We start from the raw sequence: 21,757 nt of genomic DNA on the forward strand, positions 1-21,757 counted from the left end.
CTCATTCATATGCGAACTGTCTCTTGCATACAATTCCTTTCTGTCCTCCAAATAGTGTGTGTGTGTGTGTGTGTGTGTGTGTGTGTGTGTGTGTGTGTGTGTGTGTGTGTGTGTGTGTGTGTTATAAAATCTTTGATCCCTTGAATTCATGGTGATCTTTCATCCATTTCTAAGCTTTTTTCAATAGCCACTAGAACATTTTGCTTCCTTTTTGACATTGATCTATATTCTTACCAAAATGTTTTCATGACTTTTGTTTAGATGTTTTGAAACACTGCTTTGCTTTCTTACATTTTTTCTCTGTATTCTCTCAGAGCACATGCCTGATTTATTTTCTAGGAACTTTTGATGCTTTCTTTTTTTCTGTGACTGCCTCTTTAACTTCCTGAGTTTACCATTGAGTTCTTTTCTATCCTTGCAGTCAACTTCTCCATATTATCACTGAATTTCCAAGGTTTGGTTCTTGTTTTCAAACTTTTAATATTTTTCAGATAATATTTATATATTTTAGTCTACAGTTTGCTTCAGAAAGCTGCTCTAATTTGATTCTTTTTAAATCTTCTTACATTTTTTTTTTTAATATCATATTCATTTTATCCTGCTCAAAAGTAAATGGTGACATTTCCTGTTTCAGATCTTCTGTATACTCTTGTGTCCCGATCCAGTGTGAAGATATCACTGTTAACAATAACATATTCAATGAGACTTTTCTTATTTCTTGTGTCTTCTCTCTGTGTGAATTTGTGCATCATTATCTCGGAGCAGTGGGTTAGTGATGACTAGTCCATATCTTGAACAGAAATCCATCAGGTATTTATCATTATTAACTTTCCTTTTTTTTTCCTCCTCAAATTTTCCCAACACATTTCTAAAAGAAGGGAAAAAAATAGTGTTTTTTTTAACAAGTTAAGGTTTCCATGGCTAGATGTTTCCTGCTTTTGTGTCTGGGAAGTACTATGTACAGCTTTTTTAAGAAATTATTATTATTATGCTGTTATTATTCAAATTAAATCAAATCAACTGTTATTATTCAAATTAAACTTGAACTAGATGTAGAAAAGTAGTGAGATGTGTGGTTCATTGTTGCAATGTGCTGTCATTGTCTAATTCATTAATATACAGATATTTTATATATTATGCCCTTAGTTAATTTAAGGTGAGACTTTGGTTTTTATTACATTGAGTAGGACATTGTATCCTTTTTCTCACTTGTTTAAATCTATGTACGTAAGTTGAATTCTATGTATGGCACTTGAGTGAGTTGCTAATTTACTTAATGTTTTTTCCTTTGGTTGTGTATTCCGATTTGTTCTCCACATCCTTGACATGTTGTTTTTGATGGATTTTTCGAGATCAACACATCTGTCCAACATAGCAAATGCTGCAAGTGCAGAAGATTTTGTACACCCCTGATCATTTAAAAGGTGGATGAGGTTGTTTCAGTGATCTTAACATCATGGATATTTATTGTAGTGATTGAAAGGCAACTTTTAAGTTGTATTGTTTGAAAACTTTCACGAATTTGTCTGTAACATTTTTAATGTAAGATAAAAAAAAAACAGCACCTTTGTAGTTGCCTACTTGTTGTATATTATCTGGAATATGTGATAGCCTATTTAAGATGCTATTGATAGTTCTGAGATTGTAGCCTTATTTAGGAGAATATCTTTAAGACATGTTATTAAATTTTCTTTTTTGTTATCATCACTTAATATTGTAATGGCCCTTGTTTTTGTGCCACCTGGTAGTGTGATGCGGCATGTAGATATCATCCAGTATTGAGCTTTTTTCCTGTAGACTTCAATTGAAAGATGCCATGATTTTCTTAAGATGAAGACATCTAGGAAGGGAAGGGGTTTTTTTTTTTTTAACTTCTAATGTAAATTGGAATTTTTGGTTTAAGCTGTTGAGGAGTTCCATAAACTTGTTAAGGGTGCCTTCTTGAGCTTGGCCAAATGATACTGTCATCAGCATACCTAAGCCAACCTATTGGTTTTGCATGATTGATGTATGTTAAAATGTTTCTATCTACATATTTGCCAAGTTCAATGAAATGATTGCACCCATGACTAGGCCTTCATCCTTCATAATAGTCTTGAAACTTGAAGAAAGTCTTCTCCATACTTGTTTAAAGGGTTTCAGTATCAGCTGGAAATATCTTCTAGGAATGTTATGGTGTCTTCTCTTGGAACATTAGTAAATAGTCTTGTGGCATCCAAACTCGCCATTATGTCTCTGGACTTCAGTTTACTGTCTTTTACTTTGTTCATGAAGTCTGGAGTTTTAATATATACTACTGTTTTTCCTACATATGGAGACAGATGAGCAGATAAATATTTAAAGGTAATATGTTTGTGAATGTCTAGCATCTGCCATAGGTCTTCCCTCCTTGTGTATTTTTTGTATTCCATAAATATGCAGAATAAGCAGGATATTTTGATGTGATCTGTTCTTTAATTTCCTTAGACAAGTTGAAAAGATCTTTATTAAATCATTGATTTTGTTATGAATAGTCCAAGTTAGGTCATTGTCTATAAGTGTTGACATTACTAAGTTGCTCATTCATCTTGTTTATATGGAAGATTCACTGGTAGAGAGCAAACAGTTCAGTCTCTTGCAACATACAACCTGAGAAAAATACATAAGTTTAAATATTAATTACTAGCAATATATTATAACTTTAGTGTAAAATTAGTCATGTTTAGTTGTGATTGAGTGTGGTTTGTTTGCGCTTTAGAAGTTTTTCAGTTTGAAGTACTTTTTTGTGCATTTCATCAAAAATGTATTTAATTAGTGATACTAAGACTGAATGCGTATTAATTGCCCTTGAGAAAAAGGGTCATGATTGTCAAGGAGAAGACGGTGCAGGAAAAATGATGTGCTGTTTATAGATGTGTGTAGTGAATTTGATGATGACCTGTATATGCTCAATGGACTGCACTTAAATGGTTTTGAAATTAGATGCTTGGAGGAAGTGTTCTTCAACGAGAATTTAGAAGTTCAAAACCAAGGAAACTATAGGTATTAGGGGGAAGCAAACAATCATGTGTCTAGCCATCCATGGGGTAGACGAGTATGAGTGAAGGAATGATTATGAAGAACTAAGTGCAGTTTCCCAGTTTTCGAATCTGAATGGGCAGGTAATGACATTATATGAGGGTAACTGTGAGCCCAAGGGGATGTTGAAATTCATGTACACGAATGCCCAAAGTATCAGAAATAAAGGAGAAGAGTTTTTAGCATTGGTCAGCATGCAACTTGGCCAAAAATTATTGGAATCAACAAGACCTAATTGTCACAGACAAATGATCTAGTTACAGGGATAGAATGTAATGGATATTGAATTTACAGAGAAGAAAGAAGAAATAGAGCAGCAGGAGGCATATTATTAATGATAGATGAAGAACTTCCAGCAACAAAAAAAGAAGTTAAAGAAGATTGTAGATCTGATGGAAATGGTTCATTTGAGGCTGTCTGCTGAGAGATGGAAACCAATACAACAAAATATATTGTTGGTTGCTGCTATAGACCTGGGGATCCATAAGAAAATGTGGACTACATGCATCATCAGTTTAGCATAATGAGTGCAGGCCAAGCAATTATCATGGGAGACGTCAACTATGGTAATATAGACTGGAAAGAGGAAAGGGCACACAGCAAAATGGAATTTGAATTTATATAATTACTAAGGGATAATTACCTGAAACAGTACGTGATGGAAGAGACCAGGGGTTTGAGAGTGTTGGATCTGGTAATAGTATCAGAAGATCTATCTATAACTGCAGTAGTAACTCTTCATCTGATTGGGAAAAGTGACCATGCAGTCTTGTCCTGGGAGGTTGGAATTCCCAACATGTGGAAATTTCAGTCAAGAAAGGGTTTATGCAGAACTAGAAAGCTGGCGATTATGACGAACTTAGGAGGCAGATTGGAGCAGTGCCATGGCATAAGAAACTACATGGAATGAATATCATTAGTGCATGGGAAGTGGTCAAGGATTGTTTGAGTGAGGCAGTATCAGAGTGCATACCCAGGGTCAGAAGGATAAACCGAGTAGTGTTTAAGTGGATGACTAGTGATATAAAGCAGGAGTTGCAAAAAAAGAAAGCATTGTGGAAGGAATATAAACATGCTAATCAGTATAAAGCCAATGAGCAGTATAAAGCACAAACAAGAAGGGTAACTGGTTTGATAAAGAAAGCTAAATTAACTAAGAAAGTTATGCACTCTGATACTGCCTCACGAATGCTAAATTACTACGAGTTGCCTCACTCCTGAAGATACTTCAGACGCAAACTTTGTTTGCTTACACTTGGATAAAGGATTAAACTAAATTTATTATAGTCTTACCAAGTGAAAAATAAACTTCCAACATCTTTCTCAAAATCCAGAGTAAATTAATAATAAGGTGGTACACCTTTTGGCAACTCGTATAGGTAAATATGACCTCTCCATTGCTTTCTGCCTTAGTTGACACTAAGGCAGAAAGCAATTATCATGGGAGACGTCAACTATGGTAATATAGACTGGAAAGAGGAAAGGGCGCACAGCAAAATGGAATTTGAATTTATATGATTACTAAGGGATAATTACCTGAAACAGTATGTGATGGAAGAGACCAGGGGTTTGAGAGTGTTGGATCTGGTAATAGTATCAGAAGATCTATCTATAACTGCAGTAGTAACTCTTCCTCTGATTGGGAAAAGTGACCATGCAGTCTTGTCCTGGGAGGTTGGAATTCCCAACATGTGGAAATTTCAGTCAAGAAAGGGTTTATGCAGAACTAGAACCACTTCTGAGTCTGGCTCCCACTGACGAGATCTCAATAAAGGTCGAAACCGGTCTGGGTAGTTGCCCTTCCCTTAATGCATAGCATTATACATGTCTGCAAGGAGATGTGCTTTGCATTATGGGAGATACTGAGACATGGAGTGATGAGAGCTTGGTCCACCTTTACTACGAGTTGCCTCAGTCCTTCAGTTCTTACACTTGGATAAAGGATTAAACTAAATTTATTAAAGCTAAGTTAAGATTTCAAGAGAAAATTAGCTAAATCCAAAAGTAAATCCAAAAGTTGTTGTTTTTTCCCATTATGTAGCAAGTAAGAGACAGAATGGTTATAGAAAGATAATTTTGCTCAGTGCTGACAGTAGGAAAGTGAAAGAAAGCAGAAGAAATAGTTCAGTTACTAATTGATCACTTTGCAATGGTATATCATCCAGGTGGTGACTTTGCAGTTACTAAAGTGACAGAGACTGATATGAGCACTGAGGTAGATGAACTGGAGGTACTCAGCATATTGAAAAACAGCAGTGGGCCAGAACAGTATATCAGCTAGTGTGCTGTGAGAATGTGCAAGTGAACTGGCCATGCCTCTGACAAAGGTGTTTAATCTAAGTCTTTGAATGACACCTTAACACTCGAAAAAACGTTTTATCTCTTTTCCTTTGCCATCAGTTCTAGTTATCTTTCTTGGAGGAACAAAATTTACAAACAGATAGAGGGAGCTGCTATGAGTTCCCCTCTCACCTCAACTTACCAATTTTTACATGGATAATTTTGAAAAATGAGCCATAGACTTTGCCTCCCCTCAAACCTTCTATCTGACTAAGACGTAGGGGATGTGTTCTCTATTTGGCCTCACCAGACACATTAGATTTCTTCCTCTGTTACCTCAATATTGTAGATCCAAGATCTTAGTGATGTCATCTGAATTGTAACCTCTCCTTCTCTATACTGTGAAAACCCACTCACACAGGCAGATACACAAACTTTCCCATGACTATCCCTTTCAACAATACAACATAGCATTATTAAAACTCTAACCAATTGAGCCTATAATCTTTGTTCCAGTGGAACCTCTCTTTGAACAGAACTCAGCCATATACACAACACATTATTATTCAACGGCTACAGTTCTTACAGAATTAAAAAAAAAAATTATCAATCGTACTCCCTAAATCCTCAGCTATTCCTTCATAAGGATTTCAAAATGCCACCACCATCCCCTATATCAAGGGTACATCATCATTGGCTCAATAGCCATGTGTGGGCCCTGGCCTTCTTCAGAAACTTTTGCAAGCCTTCTTTATTCAATTCCAAATCCTCCAATTTTTGACTCTAAAACCTAAATATCTTGCATCACTTCATTTTCCCATCTTAATTTAGGTCTTCCAATTTTTCTTTTCCCTTCCAGCTTAGCATTAAATATCTTCTTGACTATTCTATTACTATCCATTTGTATAATGTGTCCAGCCCAACATAATCTATTTATTTTTATGTACTTAATAATGTCTGGCTCATTAAATAATCTGTATAATTCATGGTTATATCTCTTCCTCCACACACCATTCTCTTGTACTGCTCCAAAAATATATCTGGGAACTCTTCTTTCAAACAGACCTAGCAGTCTTTCATCTGCCATGATAATACCCATTTTTCAGAGGCATAAGTTAACACTGGTCTTACAAGTGTTAACAAGAAAAACAAAGATAATAACTTGAGATCAGATGTGACTTTAGGTGTTTCCTAAGTCCACAGAAACATGTATTTGGGGGGAAAGAATATGTCTCTGAATCTCAAGTACTGATATTCAGTATATCAAAATATCAGTACTGATATCATTTTAACCGTTAATTTCTGATTCCAAGTATATGAAACTATGTACAATTTCAAATTTATAGGAACCAATGTCAATTTCAGAAGAATTATTATCAGGGTGCTTAAGGGTCAAAGCTATATAACTGAGAGGAGACCTCCACATAGCTTTTAAAAGAATGCGAAAAACCGACCAGGACTTCTGACCTAATGTCCAATCCTCACCTTCCTGTGGTGCACCCTGGATACTGAATGAACGAGGATGGGCTGGCAATTTGGGATTTAGGCGACCAAATTTTATTCTTATTGGCTTAAACCAAAACACAAAATCATGGTATAACATTGACAGAATTTCTTGCCAGCTGGGGTGTTGCCCAGTTAAACAGCCCCCCCCCCCCATTGTTTTCGCCAGGGAACCAGGTCAAACAGCAAAAAAAGTCAACTACTGGAACAAATCCTAAAACTCACCCCAACTCAATATCACCAGAGTTCAAGATCGGTACTATCAACATAATAAGCATGAATGGCAAAGAAATTGAGCTAACTGAGGAATTGGATAACTATCAGATCGATGTAATATGGATGACTGAAACAAAAAAAAGGCAAAAACTGGCGAGATCATTCTGAGCAATAAATACAAAATGTTATAATTCAGGCAATGACAATCAAGGAAAAGAAGGCGTAGCCATAATATTCAACACTAAATACAAGGCTAGTCTTCTTGAATGGCAGACAGTCTCAAGTAGAGCGATGTGGGCAAATATGAGAATGGGGAACTGGACAATGAGACTTATTTGTGCCTGTGGTCCCACAGAAGGTTCTACTAAGGTAGAAGTGGAGGAATTTTTTGAGGCTTTAGAGAACTCAACTGGCACAATGAAAAAGAAAAAGTTGGTCCTTGTTGGGGAACTAAATAGCAGAGTAGGAAATAATTGTCAGACATACAAAAATATTTTGGTAAAATTTGAATAAAAGAGCAAGGCTAATCTTCTTCTTCTACAGCTTCTCCCACTTAAGTGGGGTCACTGTTTGTTATGAGTCTCCTCCGCACCTTCCTGTCTTGGGCTGTCACCACATCCAAGTTCTTCATCTTCAAGTCCTCTTCTACCAGCTCCCTCCATCTCTTCTTTGGCCGCCCACGCTTCCGCCTTCCTTGCACATCCATCTGCATGGCCCTTCTTCCCACATATTCGTCCTCCCTCCTCATCACATGACCAAACCATCTCAACCTTGCCTCCTGTAGTTTCGCTCCTAAGTTCGTAACTTTCACTGTTCCCCTGACATAGTCATTTCTCATATGATCCTTTCTGGTCACACCGCACATCCACCTAAGCATTCTCATCTCTGCTACTTCCATCCTGCTGATGTTATTTTTCCTCAGGGCCACAGTTTCTATAGCATATGTCATAGCTGGCCTCACTACTGTCCTATAAATTTTGCCTTTCAGATTGATCGGCACCCTCTTATCGCATAACACTCCAGCCATCTCCCTCCAGTTCCTCCAACCCGCTTGTATTCTGCATCCCACTTCCTTCTCAGCTCCTCCATCTTCTTCCACTGTTGAACCTAAGTATCTAAAGTCTCTCACCTTCCTGATGACATTTCCTTCCAGCTCCAGATCTGTCTCCTGGCCACCGCCCACTGCACAACACATATACTCTGTCTTACTTCTGCTCAGTCTCATACCTCTCTCTTCCAGTACTTTTCTCCATCTTTCCAGTTTAGTTTCCGCTTCTTCTCTTGAATCTGCACACAGCAAGATGCCATCTGCATACAACATTGTCCAAGGTGCATCTTCTCTCACCTCCTCTGTTACCACCTCCATCACAATATTAAACAGAAACGGACTTAATACTGACCCTTGATGCAAACCAACTGTTACTTGAAAACTTTCTGTCTGTCCCAAACAGGTCCGAACACTTGTCTTCACATTTCTGTACATTTCCCGCACCAACGTGACATATTTCTCCGGCACCTTCTTCTCCCTCAGACACCTCCAGACTTCTTGCTTTGGCACTCTGTCGTATGCTTTCTCCAGATCAATAAATACCAGATATAGCTCCCTTTGTTTCTCTCAATATTTTTCCATCATCTGTCATAACCCAAAGATAGCATCTGTTGTTGATCTACCAGGCATGAAGCCAAATTGTTCCTTTGCAATCTCCACCTCCTCCCTCAATCTACCATCAAGAACCCTTTCTAGGATCTTCATTGTGTGGGACATCAACTTTATTCCTCTGTAATTTTTACAGTCTTGTGCATCCCCTTTACCCTTGTAGATGGGAACAAGAGTACTCTCCCTCCTTTCCTCGGGTATATTTTCCTGTTGGCAAACTTTCATGAACAGGTCCCACAGCAGGTCAATTCCCTCTTCCCCCAGTGCCTTCCATGCCTCCACTGGAATTCTGTCAGGGCCCACCGCTTTTCCATTCCTCATCCTCTTCATGGCCTCCGTCACTTCCATTCTACTGATGTTCTGCACCATCCCCTCAGAAGGCTGCCCACCTCTGTGAGTCCTTGCATTTTCCTCATTCAAAAGTCCCTCAAAGTATATTTTCCATCTGTTTCTTATGTCCACATCCCTCCATAATACTCTTCCTTCAGCATCTTTGATCTGCCTCACATGTAAGATGTCCTTAGCTGCTTTATTTCTACATTTTGCTAGTTGGTAAATTTTTCTCTGTCCTTCCTTTGTTTCTAATTGATCATACAGATCTTGATATGCCATGGCCTTCGCCTGTGCTACAACTCTCTTGGCTTCTTGCTTTCTCTCTTTGTACACCTCTCTGTCCTCTTCCACTCTTGACTCATCCCACTTCTGCTTTGCCTTCTTCTTAGCTGTCACTGCCACTTGTACATCATTATTCCACCACCAACCCTCCTTCTGCTCTCTAATCTTTCCAGATGTCTCACCAAGCACCTCGATTGCACAGCTCAGGATTACTTTTGAATTATGTTTCCGCCAATCTTGTACACTTTCCAGTCCATCCGAAATCCTCTCTAACACTCTCTCCCTAAAACGATTCCTCACACTCTCCTCTTTTAAGCGAAACCACTTAATTGTCTTCATCCCATGGCAACCAGAAGTTCTTATCTTCGATCTTATTTTAAAGTCTGCGCACAGCAGTCGGTGTTGTTGTGCTACTTGATCTGTTGGAATTACTTTACAATTTGTCACAACCTTAAGATGTTTTCTTCTAGTCAAAATGTAGTCAATTTGTGAGCTGTTGTTACCACTTCTAAATGTTATCAAATGTTCTTCCCTCTTGAAGAAAAACGAGTTCACAATTGCCAGATCAAACGCTACTGCAAAGTCCACAACCCTCTCTCCTTCCTGGTTCATCATTCCCACTCCGTGGCCACCATGCACCCTTTCACAGTCTCTATTCTGTCTTCCTATGTGCCTGTTCAAGTCTCCTCCAACAATCACCATCTCATTTTCTTCCAATTCCCTCATTTCTTCATCTAACACGTTCCAGAACTCATCTTTTTCCTCTGCTGTACAACCAACTTGCGGGGCATATACACATAATACGACCACCCGCTCTTCTCCAATACCCAATTTCATTCGCATGATCCTGTCGTTCCTTCTACCCACGTCCAGTACTTCACCCTTCATTCTGCCACATACCACAATTCCTACACCATTTCTTCCCTCGTTATTCGCTCCAGAGTAGAACAATTTATATCCATCTCCCAGTTCCTTTGCCTTGGAAAAGGAACTGGGAAATTGGAAGGCTAATAATAATGGCAAATACCTGTTAGATTTCTGCTCAAGACATGGACTGGTTATTACTAACACAACATTCCAACATAAAAATGTGCACAAATTCACATGGAGAGAAGAGAAAAGGAATAAGAAAGTCTCATTGACTATGTTATTGTTCATAGTGGTGTTTTCTCCCTGGTGCAGGACACCATAGTGTACAGAGGATTTGAAATTGGAAGTGATCACCATTTAGTCTTGAGCAGGATAAAATTGAATTGCATATTGAAAAGAAGAACATGTAAGAAAGTTTTAAAGCGAATAAAAGTTGAGCATCTCAGATGTGAACTGTAGACTAAAATACACAAACATTATTGAAGAAAAAATGAAAGAGTTTGAGAACAGGAACCAGACCTTGGAGTTCAGTGGCAAGCTCTGAAGAAAACACTGATTGATTCAGCCAGAAAGGCATGCATGTGGTGAGGTTGTTTGTAAGGATAAAAAAATCAAAACTCTATGGTGGACACAGGAAGTTAAAGAGGCAGTGAAAGAAGAAAGCATATCAAAAGTTCCTGGCAAATAAGTCAGCTTGTGCTCTTAGAAAATACAGAGACAAATGTAAGAAAGCTAAACAGTGTGTAAAACTAGCTAAACAAAAGTCATGGGAGGACTTTGGTAAGAACATAGAAAATAAATATCAAGAAGGTGGCAAGATATTATTATTATTATTTTGACACCTCCAGGGAGTCCAAAGACTCATCGAGGGAGAGTGTGCCGACAGCATCGCACGATTGGGCCCCTTCCAACTACTAACCATGCTCAAACTTACTTAACTGAGCCATTAGTAGCAGAGGCTTTACCAATCGACCAACCTTCATCTGGTGGTTGTTGAAGAAGCTCAGAAATGGAGGAAAGAGTACTGTAAAAGGAATTAGAGATGATAAAGGTGACATGAAAATGGGAGAAAAAGATATCCTTGAAGTATGGAGTAATTACTTCAAAAATTTGCTAAATGAAACAACAGTGATGACAGCACAGTGGTTAAAAACACTGATTAGGCATGCAGTCAGGAATTACATATCCATACTTGAAGTAGAAAAAGCCATAAAAAGCCTGAAATGTGAAAAGGCAGCAGGAGTAGATGATGTTCAACCAGAAATGCTCAAGTATGGAGGTATAAAAGTCTTACAGCGGGTGCCATCTGGAATCCGTCCCAGTCTTTCATCTGGAATTCGTCCCACTGTGCAGGCCTTCTGAACTGTGCAGTGGGGCGAATTCCAGATGATTGGAGTAGGGCTCTCATAGTATCGATATATAAAATGGGGGGGGGGGAATAAAACTGTGTGAGAATTACAGAGGTATATCTCTGCTGAGTGTTCCTGGTAAGATCTATGCAAGTATACTTGAAAAACGGTTGAGAAGGATTGTGGAAGAGAATCTTGGTGAAGAACAAGCTGGATTCAGGCCAAATACAGGCTGTCAAGATCATATTTTCACTTTACAACAAATAGTTGAGAAATCATAGGAATATAACAAAGATCTGTATTTAAGTTTTATAGATTTGAAAAAGGCATATGACATGGTGCCAAGAGAGAAGCTATTCAAAATGCTACAGTTATATGGTGTCGATGGGGCATTATATCAAGCGATACTTAGTCTTTATTTGAGTTGTAAGTCAGCAGTTAGAGTTGAAGGAAGTAGAGGAAGATGGTTTAATGTTAAACCTGGTGTCAGACAAGGATGTACATTATCCTCTCTGTTATTCATTATCTATATGGATCACATGATGAAGAAAAGTGGCATTAAACCTGATATCAAAATTGGAGATGTTAATCTCTGCTCTTTTCTTTATGTGGATGATGTTATACTTCTAAATAAATCTGCTATAAGTCTGCAGGATTCACTAACTAAATTGAATAACTGTTGTAATAGATATGGTATGAAGATCAGCAATAAAAAGACAAAGAGAATGAAAATAGTCAGAAGCATTGAAAATATCAACTGCATTCTGAATGGAGAACCTATAGAACAAGTGAAACATTTCGGCTACTTATGCACGATTTTTAGTGAAGATGGTAAATTAAATATGGAAATAGACAAAAGAATCAACAAAGCTGGTATGGTAGGAAGTCGACTGAATAAATTTATATGGAATAAGAGAGAAATTAGCCAAAACACTAAATTAGCTGTATACAAGACAGTATTCAAACCAATTTTAACTTATGGATCTGAGAGCTGTGTCAGAAGTAAACACTTGACCAAAGACTAGAGACTGCAGATATGAGAGTCCTGAGAAAGATTATAAGTGTGAACAGATGACATCAATGGCAATATCATATTAAAAATGAAGATATTAGGAAAGAACTTGACATTGTCAGCATCCAGGAATGTGTTAGCAGAGCTAATCTCTTGGTGGTATGGTCACTTAAACAAAATGGGAGAGGAATGATTAGCCAAACAAGTGTTCTCTACCAGGTTGGCAGGTAAAAAGAGCCAGAGGAAGATCAAGATATAGGTGGATTGATATAAAAAGTGTCTTAGAAGATAGAAATATAAGATCTGAGAATGTTCAAGTCTTGACAGGGAACAGACTGATTTGGAGGAAAATTGTAGATAGGAAATTAGTAATGATGTATATTTTTCATGTAGTATATCCTGTACTCCCATTGAAGGTATATATCAGGAATTTGATGATGATGATGAATTATTATCACAAATCTTTCTAGTTACTGGCATATACTTTGTTTTTTCTTGGTTAATCTGCAAATTGATCTTCTTTGCTGCCTTTTCTAAACCTATGAAAGTTTCTTTCATTGCTTTTCATGTCCTTCCTATAATATCACTATCATCTGCATATGCCATAATTTGTACTGATTTGTAGAAAATAGATCCCCTTGTATTAATGCCAGAATCTCTGAAAACCTTGTCGAGTGCTGTGTTAAACAGTAAGCAAGGTAAGCCATTCCCTTATCAAACACCATTTTTTATATATATTGGATCAGACTTGTTCTGAATTTTGATGTGACATTGGGCATTTCTCATTGCAGCTTTAACTAAAGCAATAAGTTTTCATGGAATCTGTAATTCCTCCATTGCAATAAATAAGTTAGATCTATCTTTGCTATCATTTGTGGCTCTAAAATCTGTTAAAAAAGTGGCGTGTTTCAATTCCAAATTCATTACATTTTTCAAGTAATTGGCATATATTAAAAACCTGATCATTTGTAGATCTTCCTTGATGAAATCCACACTGATAATCGCCAATAACATTCTGTACATAGGGATAAAGTCTCTTAAATAGAATGTTAGAGAAAATTTTATAAGTTGTACATAGTAAATTAATTCCTTTATAGTTAGAACATATCATTACATCACCTTTCTTATGGATGGGGCATATGACACTCAAATCCCATTCGTCTGGAATTGTTTCATTAATTCAGATTTTTTTGATTAGTTGACACAGCTGCTTAAAGTATTCTGTATCTGTACTTTTAATTACTTCTGCTTGTATCCATTCCAAGGGCTTTATTGTTCTTAAGTTTTTTAATAGCTGCCTCCACTTCTGCATCTGTTGGTATTAGTTCAACTGCTTCTAGATCTTGGCTGTCTTCCATATCATCTAATTGACCAGATATGTTTGGATTCAATAATTCATCGAAATGCTCTGCCCATCTTCCTAGTATCATTTCATTATAACTCAAAATTATACCCTCCTTATCCTACATAACGTTGTTCTAGGCTGGAAATCTTTCCGACTACTGTTTAACTTCTGATAGAAAAATCTACTTTTATTCATACTTCTGAGAAGTTCATCATCATGGTATTTCTTCTCTCTATTTTTTGTGCACTCTTTTTTCTTCTTTTCTAGCCAAACAATATTCCTCCACAGCTGTACGAGTGTGGTTCCTTTGCTGCATTTGTTTGTATGTCTCATTTTTTAATACAGTCACACATTCACATTCTGCATCAACCAATGGTTATATAGGGTGTCCCAAAATTCAGGCAAGATTTAAATTTAGCGCCATTTGTGTGGTAAAGTGTTGCCAACGACAGCGTGACAGCTGACAGTTCAGGGTTATTAAAAATGGAGCACTACACGAAAGAACAATGCATTTTCATTTTTGAGCAATATTTTAAAAATAATGAAGGTTTGGCAGCTACAGTTCACAATTTTCTTACAAAATATGGTCGGAATAGTGATTTAACTTCATCAACTGTGAAAAGATTAATTAAAAAATTCAAGGAAACTGGATCAATTAGTGATCTTATACACTCTGGCTGTTCTTCAACAAGTCGTTCAACAGAAAACATTGAAGCAGTTCGTGAGAGTGTTGCTGAGAGTCCAGGAACATCAATTTGGCACCGTGGTCTTGAATTGGGCATTTCGAGAAGCTCTCTACAGCGTATTCTCACGAAAGATTTGCATCTTTATGCTTACAAAGTTCAATTGACTCAAAAACTGAAACCTACTGACCACACACAGCGAAGAGAGTTTGTTGAATGGATTATGGAACAACGAGTGGATGCTTATTTTTCGAACAAAATCATCTTCAGCGATGAGGCTCGTTTTCATCTTGATGGCTTCGTTAATTGACAAAATTGTCGCATTTGGGGTTCAGAAAATCCACGAGTGATTGTTGAGAAACAAATGCATCCACAACGTGTCACTGTTTGGTGCGGATTTTGGGCTGGAGGCATCATCGGTCCATTCTTCTTCGAAAATGCGGCTGGTAAGGCAATAACAGTTAATGGTGCTCGCTATCGCGACATGATAATCCAGTTTGTTGTGGCTAAATTGCAAGATATGGATGTGGACGACATGTGGTTTCAACAAGACGGTGCCACATGCCATACATTCCGAGAAACAATTCAATTACTGCATGAGTTATTTCCTGGTCGTGTAATTTCCCGTTTTGGTGATCAGAATTGGCCGCCCAGATCATGTGACTTAACGCCGTTGGACTTTTTTCTTTGGGGTTTTTTGAAGTCTAAGATTTATGCCAACAAGCCCACGACCACCCACACCTTGAAGGAGGAAATTGAGCACAGTATCAACGAAATTTAGCCACATTTATGCAAAACGGTGATGGAAAATTTCGACAAAAGAGTGCATATGTGCCAGCAAAGCCGTAGAGGCCATTTACCCGATATGCTATTCCATGCATAACCCTATACTCTATACTTTATAAATCAATAAGAAATTACAATTTTTAATTAAAAACCTGTGTTTTCTATCAAAATTACTTCTTGCGTGAAGTTTGGGACACCCTGTACTTAACTCTACTGACTTTTCCTAAAACTATGTCTGCTGTTGTCGCTATGACATCCCTAAGAACCAAGCCTCATTAACACTCTCACCAATAGTTAGACCAGACAGGTTTTCATTTATTCTCTCACTATATTTGGCTTTAACTCCTAATTCCTTCAATCTTCTTTCCTTATTAAACTTTCTAAGATGGGACCCATATATCTTCCTTGCATTGGATATTCTGCTTCTAATCTTTGATATAATCAAATAGTGATCAGAATCAATATTTGCTCCTCTGTAGGTTCTAACATCCATCAAATTGGATAGGTGTCTTGCATCTATTAAAAGATAATCAATTTGATTAAAGGTGTCTCCATTAGGAGACTTCCAGGTCATTTTATGAATATCTTTATGATTAAACATTGTACTACCAATAACCATATTTCTCTGAGAAGCAAAAGTTGATCAATCTAGTCCCATTATCATTAGTTTCATTATGTAGACTATATTTCCCAATGGTTGGCCTGTCCTCTTTGCCTATCTTGGCATTTAAAACACCGATAACAGTTTTCACATCCCTCTTTGGACATTCCCCATAGATCTTATCTAATTCATCATAAAAACAACTCTTTTTCAGCATCATTCTTTTCTTTTCTTTTCTTCAGTTGGAGCATGTAAACAGATAAAACTCTAGTTAAAAAAATTGTTCTTTAATTCGTAAACTACACATGCGAGGTGAGTTTGCTTTGAAGTCAATGATAACATGTTTTATCCTCTTGTTTATAATGAAACCTGTTCCAAACGTGATTTTTTAGCAGCTATAAAAAATAATATGATTTTTCTTTTCCATAATCCCCTCTCCTGTCCATCTCATTTCTTGTATATCCATAACAAGTATCCTGTATTTATCCAATTGCTCCAGCAGCATTTTTAAAGCTCCAGATCACTAAAGAGAAAGTACATTCCATGATCCAGTTCTCATATCCTTAAGAGATTTGCCATTTTGTGGCCATTTAGTCCATCCAGCAGTCATTTCTTTAAATTTCGTAACAAGTTTTTTTTTAAGAGTTGGGTCGTCAGCCCCACACCCAACCTGGAGGATCAGGCCTCCGTATTTATGACCCCCGGAGACAGGGTGATCCAGCTATACCTGCAGGCACTGGGTACCCATTTTAGTCACCTCGTACAACATGCATGGGCTACAGTGAGGTTATTCTTATTCTCTGGCTGCCACACAAGGAAGATCCCGGGTACATCAGAAAAAATAGCCAAGTCTTTAAAAAAATACAACCTCTGCACATCTTTTAAGCCCATTGGAAACTTGCTATGCTTATCTATTCTACCAAAGATCAGCTTCCTCCTCTCTCGGTGCCTGGAGTATATAAGGTATCTTGTTCCTGCAAATTGGCATACTTTGGACGGACAGGTAGGTTAGCCACCATCCATTTAGATGAACATAAAACTCACACCTGCAATCACGACTATGGTCAATCTGGTCTTGCAGACCATATATTGAATACCACTCACAGGATCTTCTGGAAAAAATTACCATGCTCCATTACAGTAAATTAAAAAAAAAAAAAAGAAAGAAAGAAAGACTGTCCTTGGAACCTACAGAAATCAACTGAATTTAAACAAATACAGTTGCAAGAAAATTCCCAAAATTTGGGAAGCATTAATCGTCAAAGGTTTCAATTTACAACATAGGCCTCCTACAAATACCCATAGAGGGCACACCACCTAGATAGAGTCATATCCACATGTTTCATTCCATATTGTGTTGCATTTGTGTGTGTGTTACAAGTATTAATTGTACTCCCTGAAGATGTCTTGGTGACTGAGGTGAAATATTGAAAGCATTAAAACAGTTTTAATCCTTTCTTAGTGTTGTCAATACTCCATTAAACCTGCAACGTGATGACCTTCTTGGTGAGCAGACAGGAGCTAGTGCAGTCATGAATGAGAGGTGGCAAGAACTACTATTCCCCGTAAATCCCAAGCTATTCTATTCCTATGCTGACTATCCCCATACATACATTTGTTACTTTTTCCCAGAATTTACTCTCCTTATACTGTGTCTCCCTGACTCCTTTCCCTGTCCAGCTTGCATCCCTGTTCTTACATTTTATCTCTCACACTGCTCTACTCTCTAGTCACAAGCACATCCATCTCACCTGATCCACTCTCCTGCTTGTTGACATCACCTGACTTCCTTTGATTTGCACTGAATCTATTTCTTTGATATAATTTCATTAACCCTCAAATGCATTTCACACATCAACAAACTGCAACTATTTTTCTCTACATGCAACTCTGCTATCCATTCATAATTTTCACTTGCTGTCTCAACTCATGATTATCATACCTGCACTAACAACTCTTCATGGAAAAGGAATTTCATATTTTTAGGCATCAGCACATAACTGATACATTTTTGTGACTGAGCATTAGTAATTTTTATTTTATTACAGTGAACATCTGACAACATAATTTTTCTCTCTTTTTTTAGGAGATCTTCAAAATGGTGAAGAAATCCTTGAATGGCTAATAACTCAAAAAGATCCATCTAGTGATATGATTGAAGATATGGATGGAGATGAGCTAGAAGAATTAATTGATAGTGCCGAGTTCTTAGCAGTATTATTCTGTGAGTCTTAGTAGCAGTGGTATTTATTGTCAGTTTATAAACCTTAACATGTTATTCCTAAAATACAAAAAAGTTATGTTATCATGATTCAGCATCAGTCATATGGCCTCTGACCTGATTTTTTATTTTCCTATTAGCTGCTTTCTAAATACACATGTATTTAGAAAGCAGTATGTACACACATGTGTATTATTATTATTATCAACAGACCTACATGGAGTCAAGAAACTCATTGTGGGAGGCCCCACTCTCACATGCACAGCTTATCATACCTCAACTTAAATGCACTCACTGTCTCTGCATTCACCACACTCAAACAGTGCATTCCATTAATCTACCACTCTCCGTGCAAAAGATCTACCCCCCCCCCGCTCACATTCGCCTTATACACTTCCAGAAATGGCATCTCGTTCTCGCCCCCTATCTCCAGATATTCTGTGAAAAATCTCATCCATGCTGTCTCAACTCATGATTATCATACCTGAGCAATGCACTAACAACTCTTCATGGAAAAGGACTTTATTTTTAGGCATTAGCACATAACTGATACATTTTTGTGACTGAGCATTAGTAATCTTTATTTTATTACAGTGAGCATCTGACAAAATAATTATTCCCTCTTTTTTTAATTACCCTTTAATTGCCTCTGTGGTAAGGGGTAATTACCCTTACCAACTTATGCATCTTGATCGTGTCTCCCCTCTTCCTTCTATCCACTAGTCTCTATAATTTGCAATCTCTCAATCTGGCCTCATATTCCACATTCCAGAAACCAACATCTCATCATTGTTTCCTTCTTTTGAAAACCTGGCAACAAATCTGTGCACAGTAATCTATATTCTGCCTGATCAAAGTCTTGTACAACAGAATCGAAACATCCTTACTTCTACATGTCAGTGTTCTCTGCATCATTCCCATGATATGCTGTGTTGTCCTCACAATTTTAGCAAAATGCTACAAAATTTAAAGTCCCTATCCACCCCCAAAGCTTTCACCTCCTCTAGTATCCCCACCAATCCTATACTCTGCATCCCATCTTTGCTTCCCAACTTTTAAAACCTTACACTTTGTAACATTAAACTGACCCCCCCCCCACACACACACACATTGTCTATCCATTCAGACAGTCGATTTAGGTCCACTTGCAAAGCTACAACATCTGCTTTACTTCTCATAACGCTCCCCAACTTTGCATCATCTGCAAACAACTCTATATCACCATTTAAGAATTTTCCAATGTCATTTTCATACCAATGAAACAACAGTTGCCCAAAAACAGATCTCTGGGGAACACCACTAGTCACTTTCCTCTTCTGGGACATCACTACCCCTACATAACTTGCTGATACCAATCAGACAGCCAGTTTCCAATCCAGTGCACTAATCAACTATCCAACCCCATCCATTCCAATTTAACTACTAGTTTGTGATGTGGTAATCTTTTGAAAGCTTTATTAAAATCTAAATATGCTACTGTAATATGTATCAGCCTTGTCCAATATATTCATCACCTTGTTATAATAAGTAAGTAGATTGCAACATCTTCCTTTAGCAAACCGATGCTGTCCATTAAAGAGAACTCTGCTGCTGCTGTCAACCTAGTTCTGAATCCCTGTCCTCACTAACTATTCCAACACCTTGACCACAACTCCAGACAAGCTGATTGGCCTATAATTTGAGCCATTAGTTTTCATCACCCATTTTATGAAGTGGAACAATTTTGCCATCTTTCCACTCCTTTGGAACTTGAGCTAATCTAAGACTCATGTTAAAACTGTACATTAAAACTTCTGTTAACTCCTTGGAATGTTCCCTCAACCACAAGATGTGTGGTGATATACCATCAAGTCCCATTGTCTTGCTGACATAAAGTTTGCTCAATTCCTCATATATCTCCTGCTCACTCACTCAGTAGTTCCTTCCCCACTCCCACTACTCTCAATTTCTGCATTATGTTACAATCATAAGGATAGAATACACTAATGAACCACTCATTAAACACCTCTACTATATCCTCCTCAGTGTTTACCATTCTCCCATTATCATTTGACCAACATCATCCTCCCATAATCATTCTTTCTGCTACTGGACACATATTGAAAAAACTCCCTACGATTTCTTTTAGCCTCATTTGTTAACTGCTTCTCATACTGCACTTTTGCTACCTTTACCAAGCAAGTCACCATCCTGCTTTCTCTTTGTATTCCTTATGTAACTGATTATCACCACTCATTTTGTGTCACCTCCACAATGGCTTTTTCTTCCAGATTGCATGCTTCACCTCTTCGGTCACCCATTTTACACCTACTTTATTTAATTTCCTGATCTTTGGATTACACTCAGTCATTGCTTCTACCATATACTTCCTGAGTAGAGACCAAGCAACATTGGTTGTCTTCCCATGCAATTTCTCATTCAATGATATTGCTGCAAGCTGCCGTCTGAGTTTGTCATAATCACCTGCCTTATAATTCAACATATAGCCCTTTATCACAAAAGTCCTGATATGGCTGGGCATCACCCTAGTGAACACTTCATGGTCACTTTAACCAACTGGAGGAAGATGTGACACTTCGTTTACAACATTATCTTCTGATAGGATAATCAAATCCAAAATTCTTGATCCATGTGTGGTCTCTGTTATGTACTGCAGTTATCCCTTAAACACTCACTCTTGAGTTCCTGATGTTGTCTCTTCATTCCAATCTATATTATCATAACTGAAATTGCCCATAACGATCAACCTTTTCTTATTAGCCAGACCAATTTGTCTAAATGTTTCCTTATCACTGCCTTCCACATTATCAGGTCTATAGCAGCACCCTACTAAACATTTCATGCTCTCTACTTTACACCATACTGCTTCAAAACCACTGTCAGTATTTGCTCCTTGCATCTCCATCCTAGATGGGCACAACTCCTCTGCCATCATCAATATTGTTCTTCCTCCCTTTTTGCTTTGTCTATCATCACGAAAGACAACGTATCCTTCCATCTCTATTCCTATCAAAATGTCATCCTCGTTCAACCGTGTCTCACTTATACCAACAAGTTTTGGGCGAAAGCACTCTGTCAATGCAACAATTTCATGCCCCCCTTGTTTCAGATACTTTTAGCATTTGTAAACATACACACTAGCTCATTTCTGTTTCTATAACAAGTCCCACTAACTTCACTTCTCAGACATGACTCCTCTACACTCTCCCTTGTCCATTCCTATCTATCATCACTGATATTACACCCATTCTTAGACCTAAATGTCCCCCCCCCTCTCCACTTCCCTGACTGTCTTAATCCTCTCTTACACATGTACATCTACACTTTTCATGCATTGTCCCTCTCTCCACCCTGTACTCCCCATTTCTCTGTCCACTCTGTGTTTCTTCTCTCTTATTCTCTTCACTCGTGCCACTCAATCTTTCCATTCACAAAGTTGCACTTTACTGTCCTGCTCTTCCAAACACCACTTGCTTCCTCACGTCTTACATTCATTTCAGTCATTCTCTCCTGCAGCAACAGTTTCTCCAACTAACTCACACCTAATCCATTCAAATTTAGC

The 21,757-nt window shown here is 37.8% G+C and overlaps 1 protein-coding gene across 2 annotated transcripts in view; it reads left to right on the top strand.

Annotated features, from left to right (window-relative positions):
* LOC150094342 (uncharacterized) overlaps positions 1–21,757 on the top strand; it is a 484,937-nt gene that overhangs the window by 332,474 nt on the left and 130,706 nt on the right. For both annotated transcript variants that reach the window (XM_090412362.1, XM_090412363.1), the window contains exon 23: positions 18,061–18,198. In XM_090412362.1, the coding sequence (XP_090268488.1) occupies positions 18,061–18,198 (138 nt within the window). The remainder of the gene's footprint in view (positions 1–18,060; positions 18,199–21,757) is intronic.

The sequence above is a fragment of the Typopeltis vanoorti genome, chromosome 22, assembly GCF_054136105.1.
Source record: "Typopeltis vanoorti isolate ZY-2024b chromosome 22, IOZ_Tvanoo_1.0, whole genome shotgun sequence".
Taxonomy (NCBI): domain Eukaryota; kingdom Metazoa; phylum Arthropoda; class Arachnida; order Uropygi; family Thelyphonidae; genus Typopeltis; species Typopeltis vanoorti.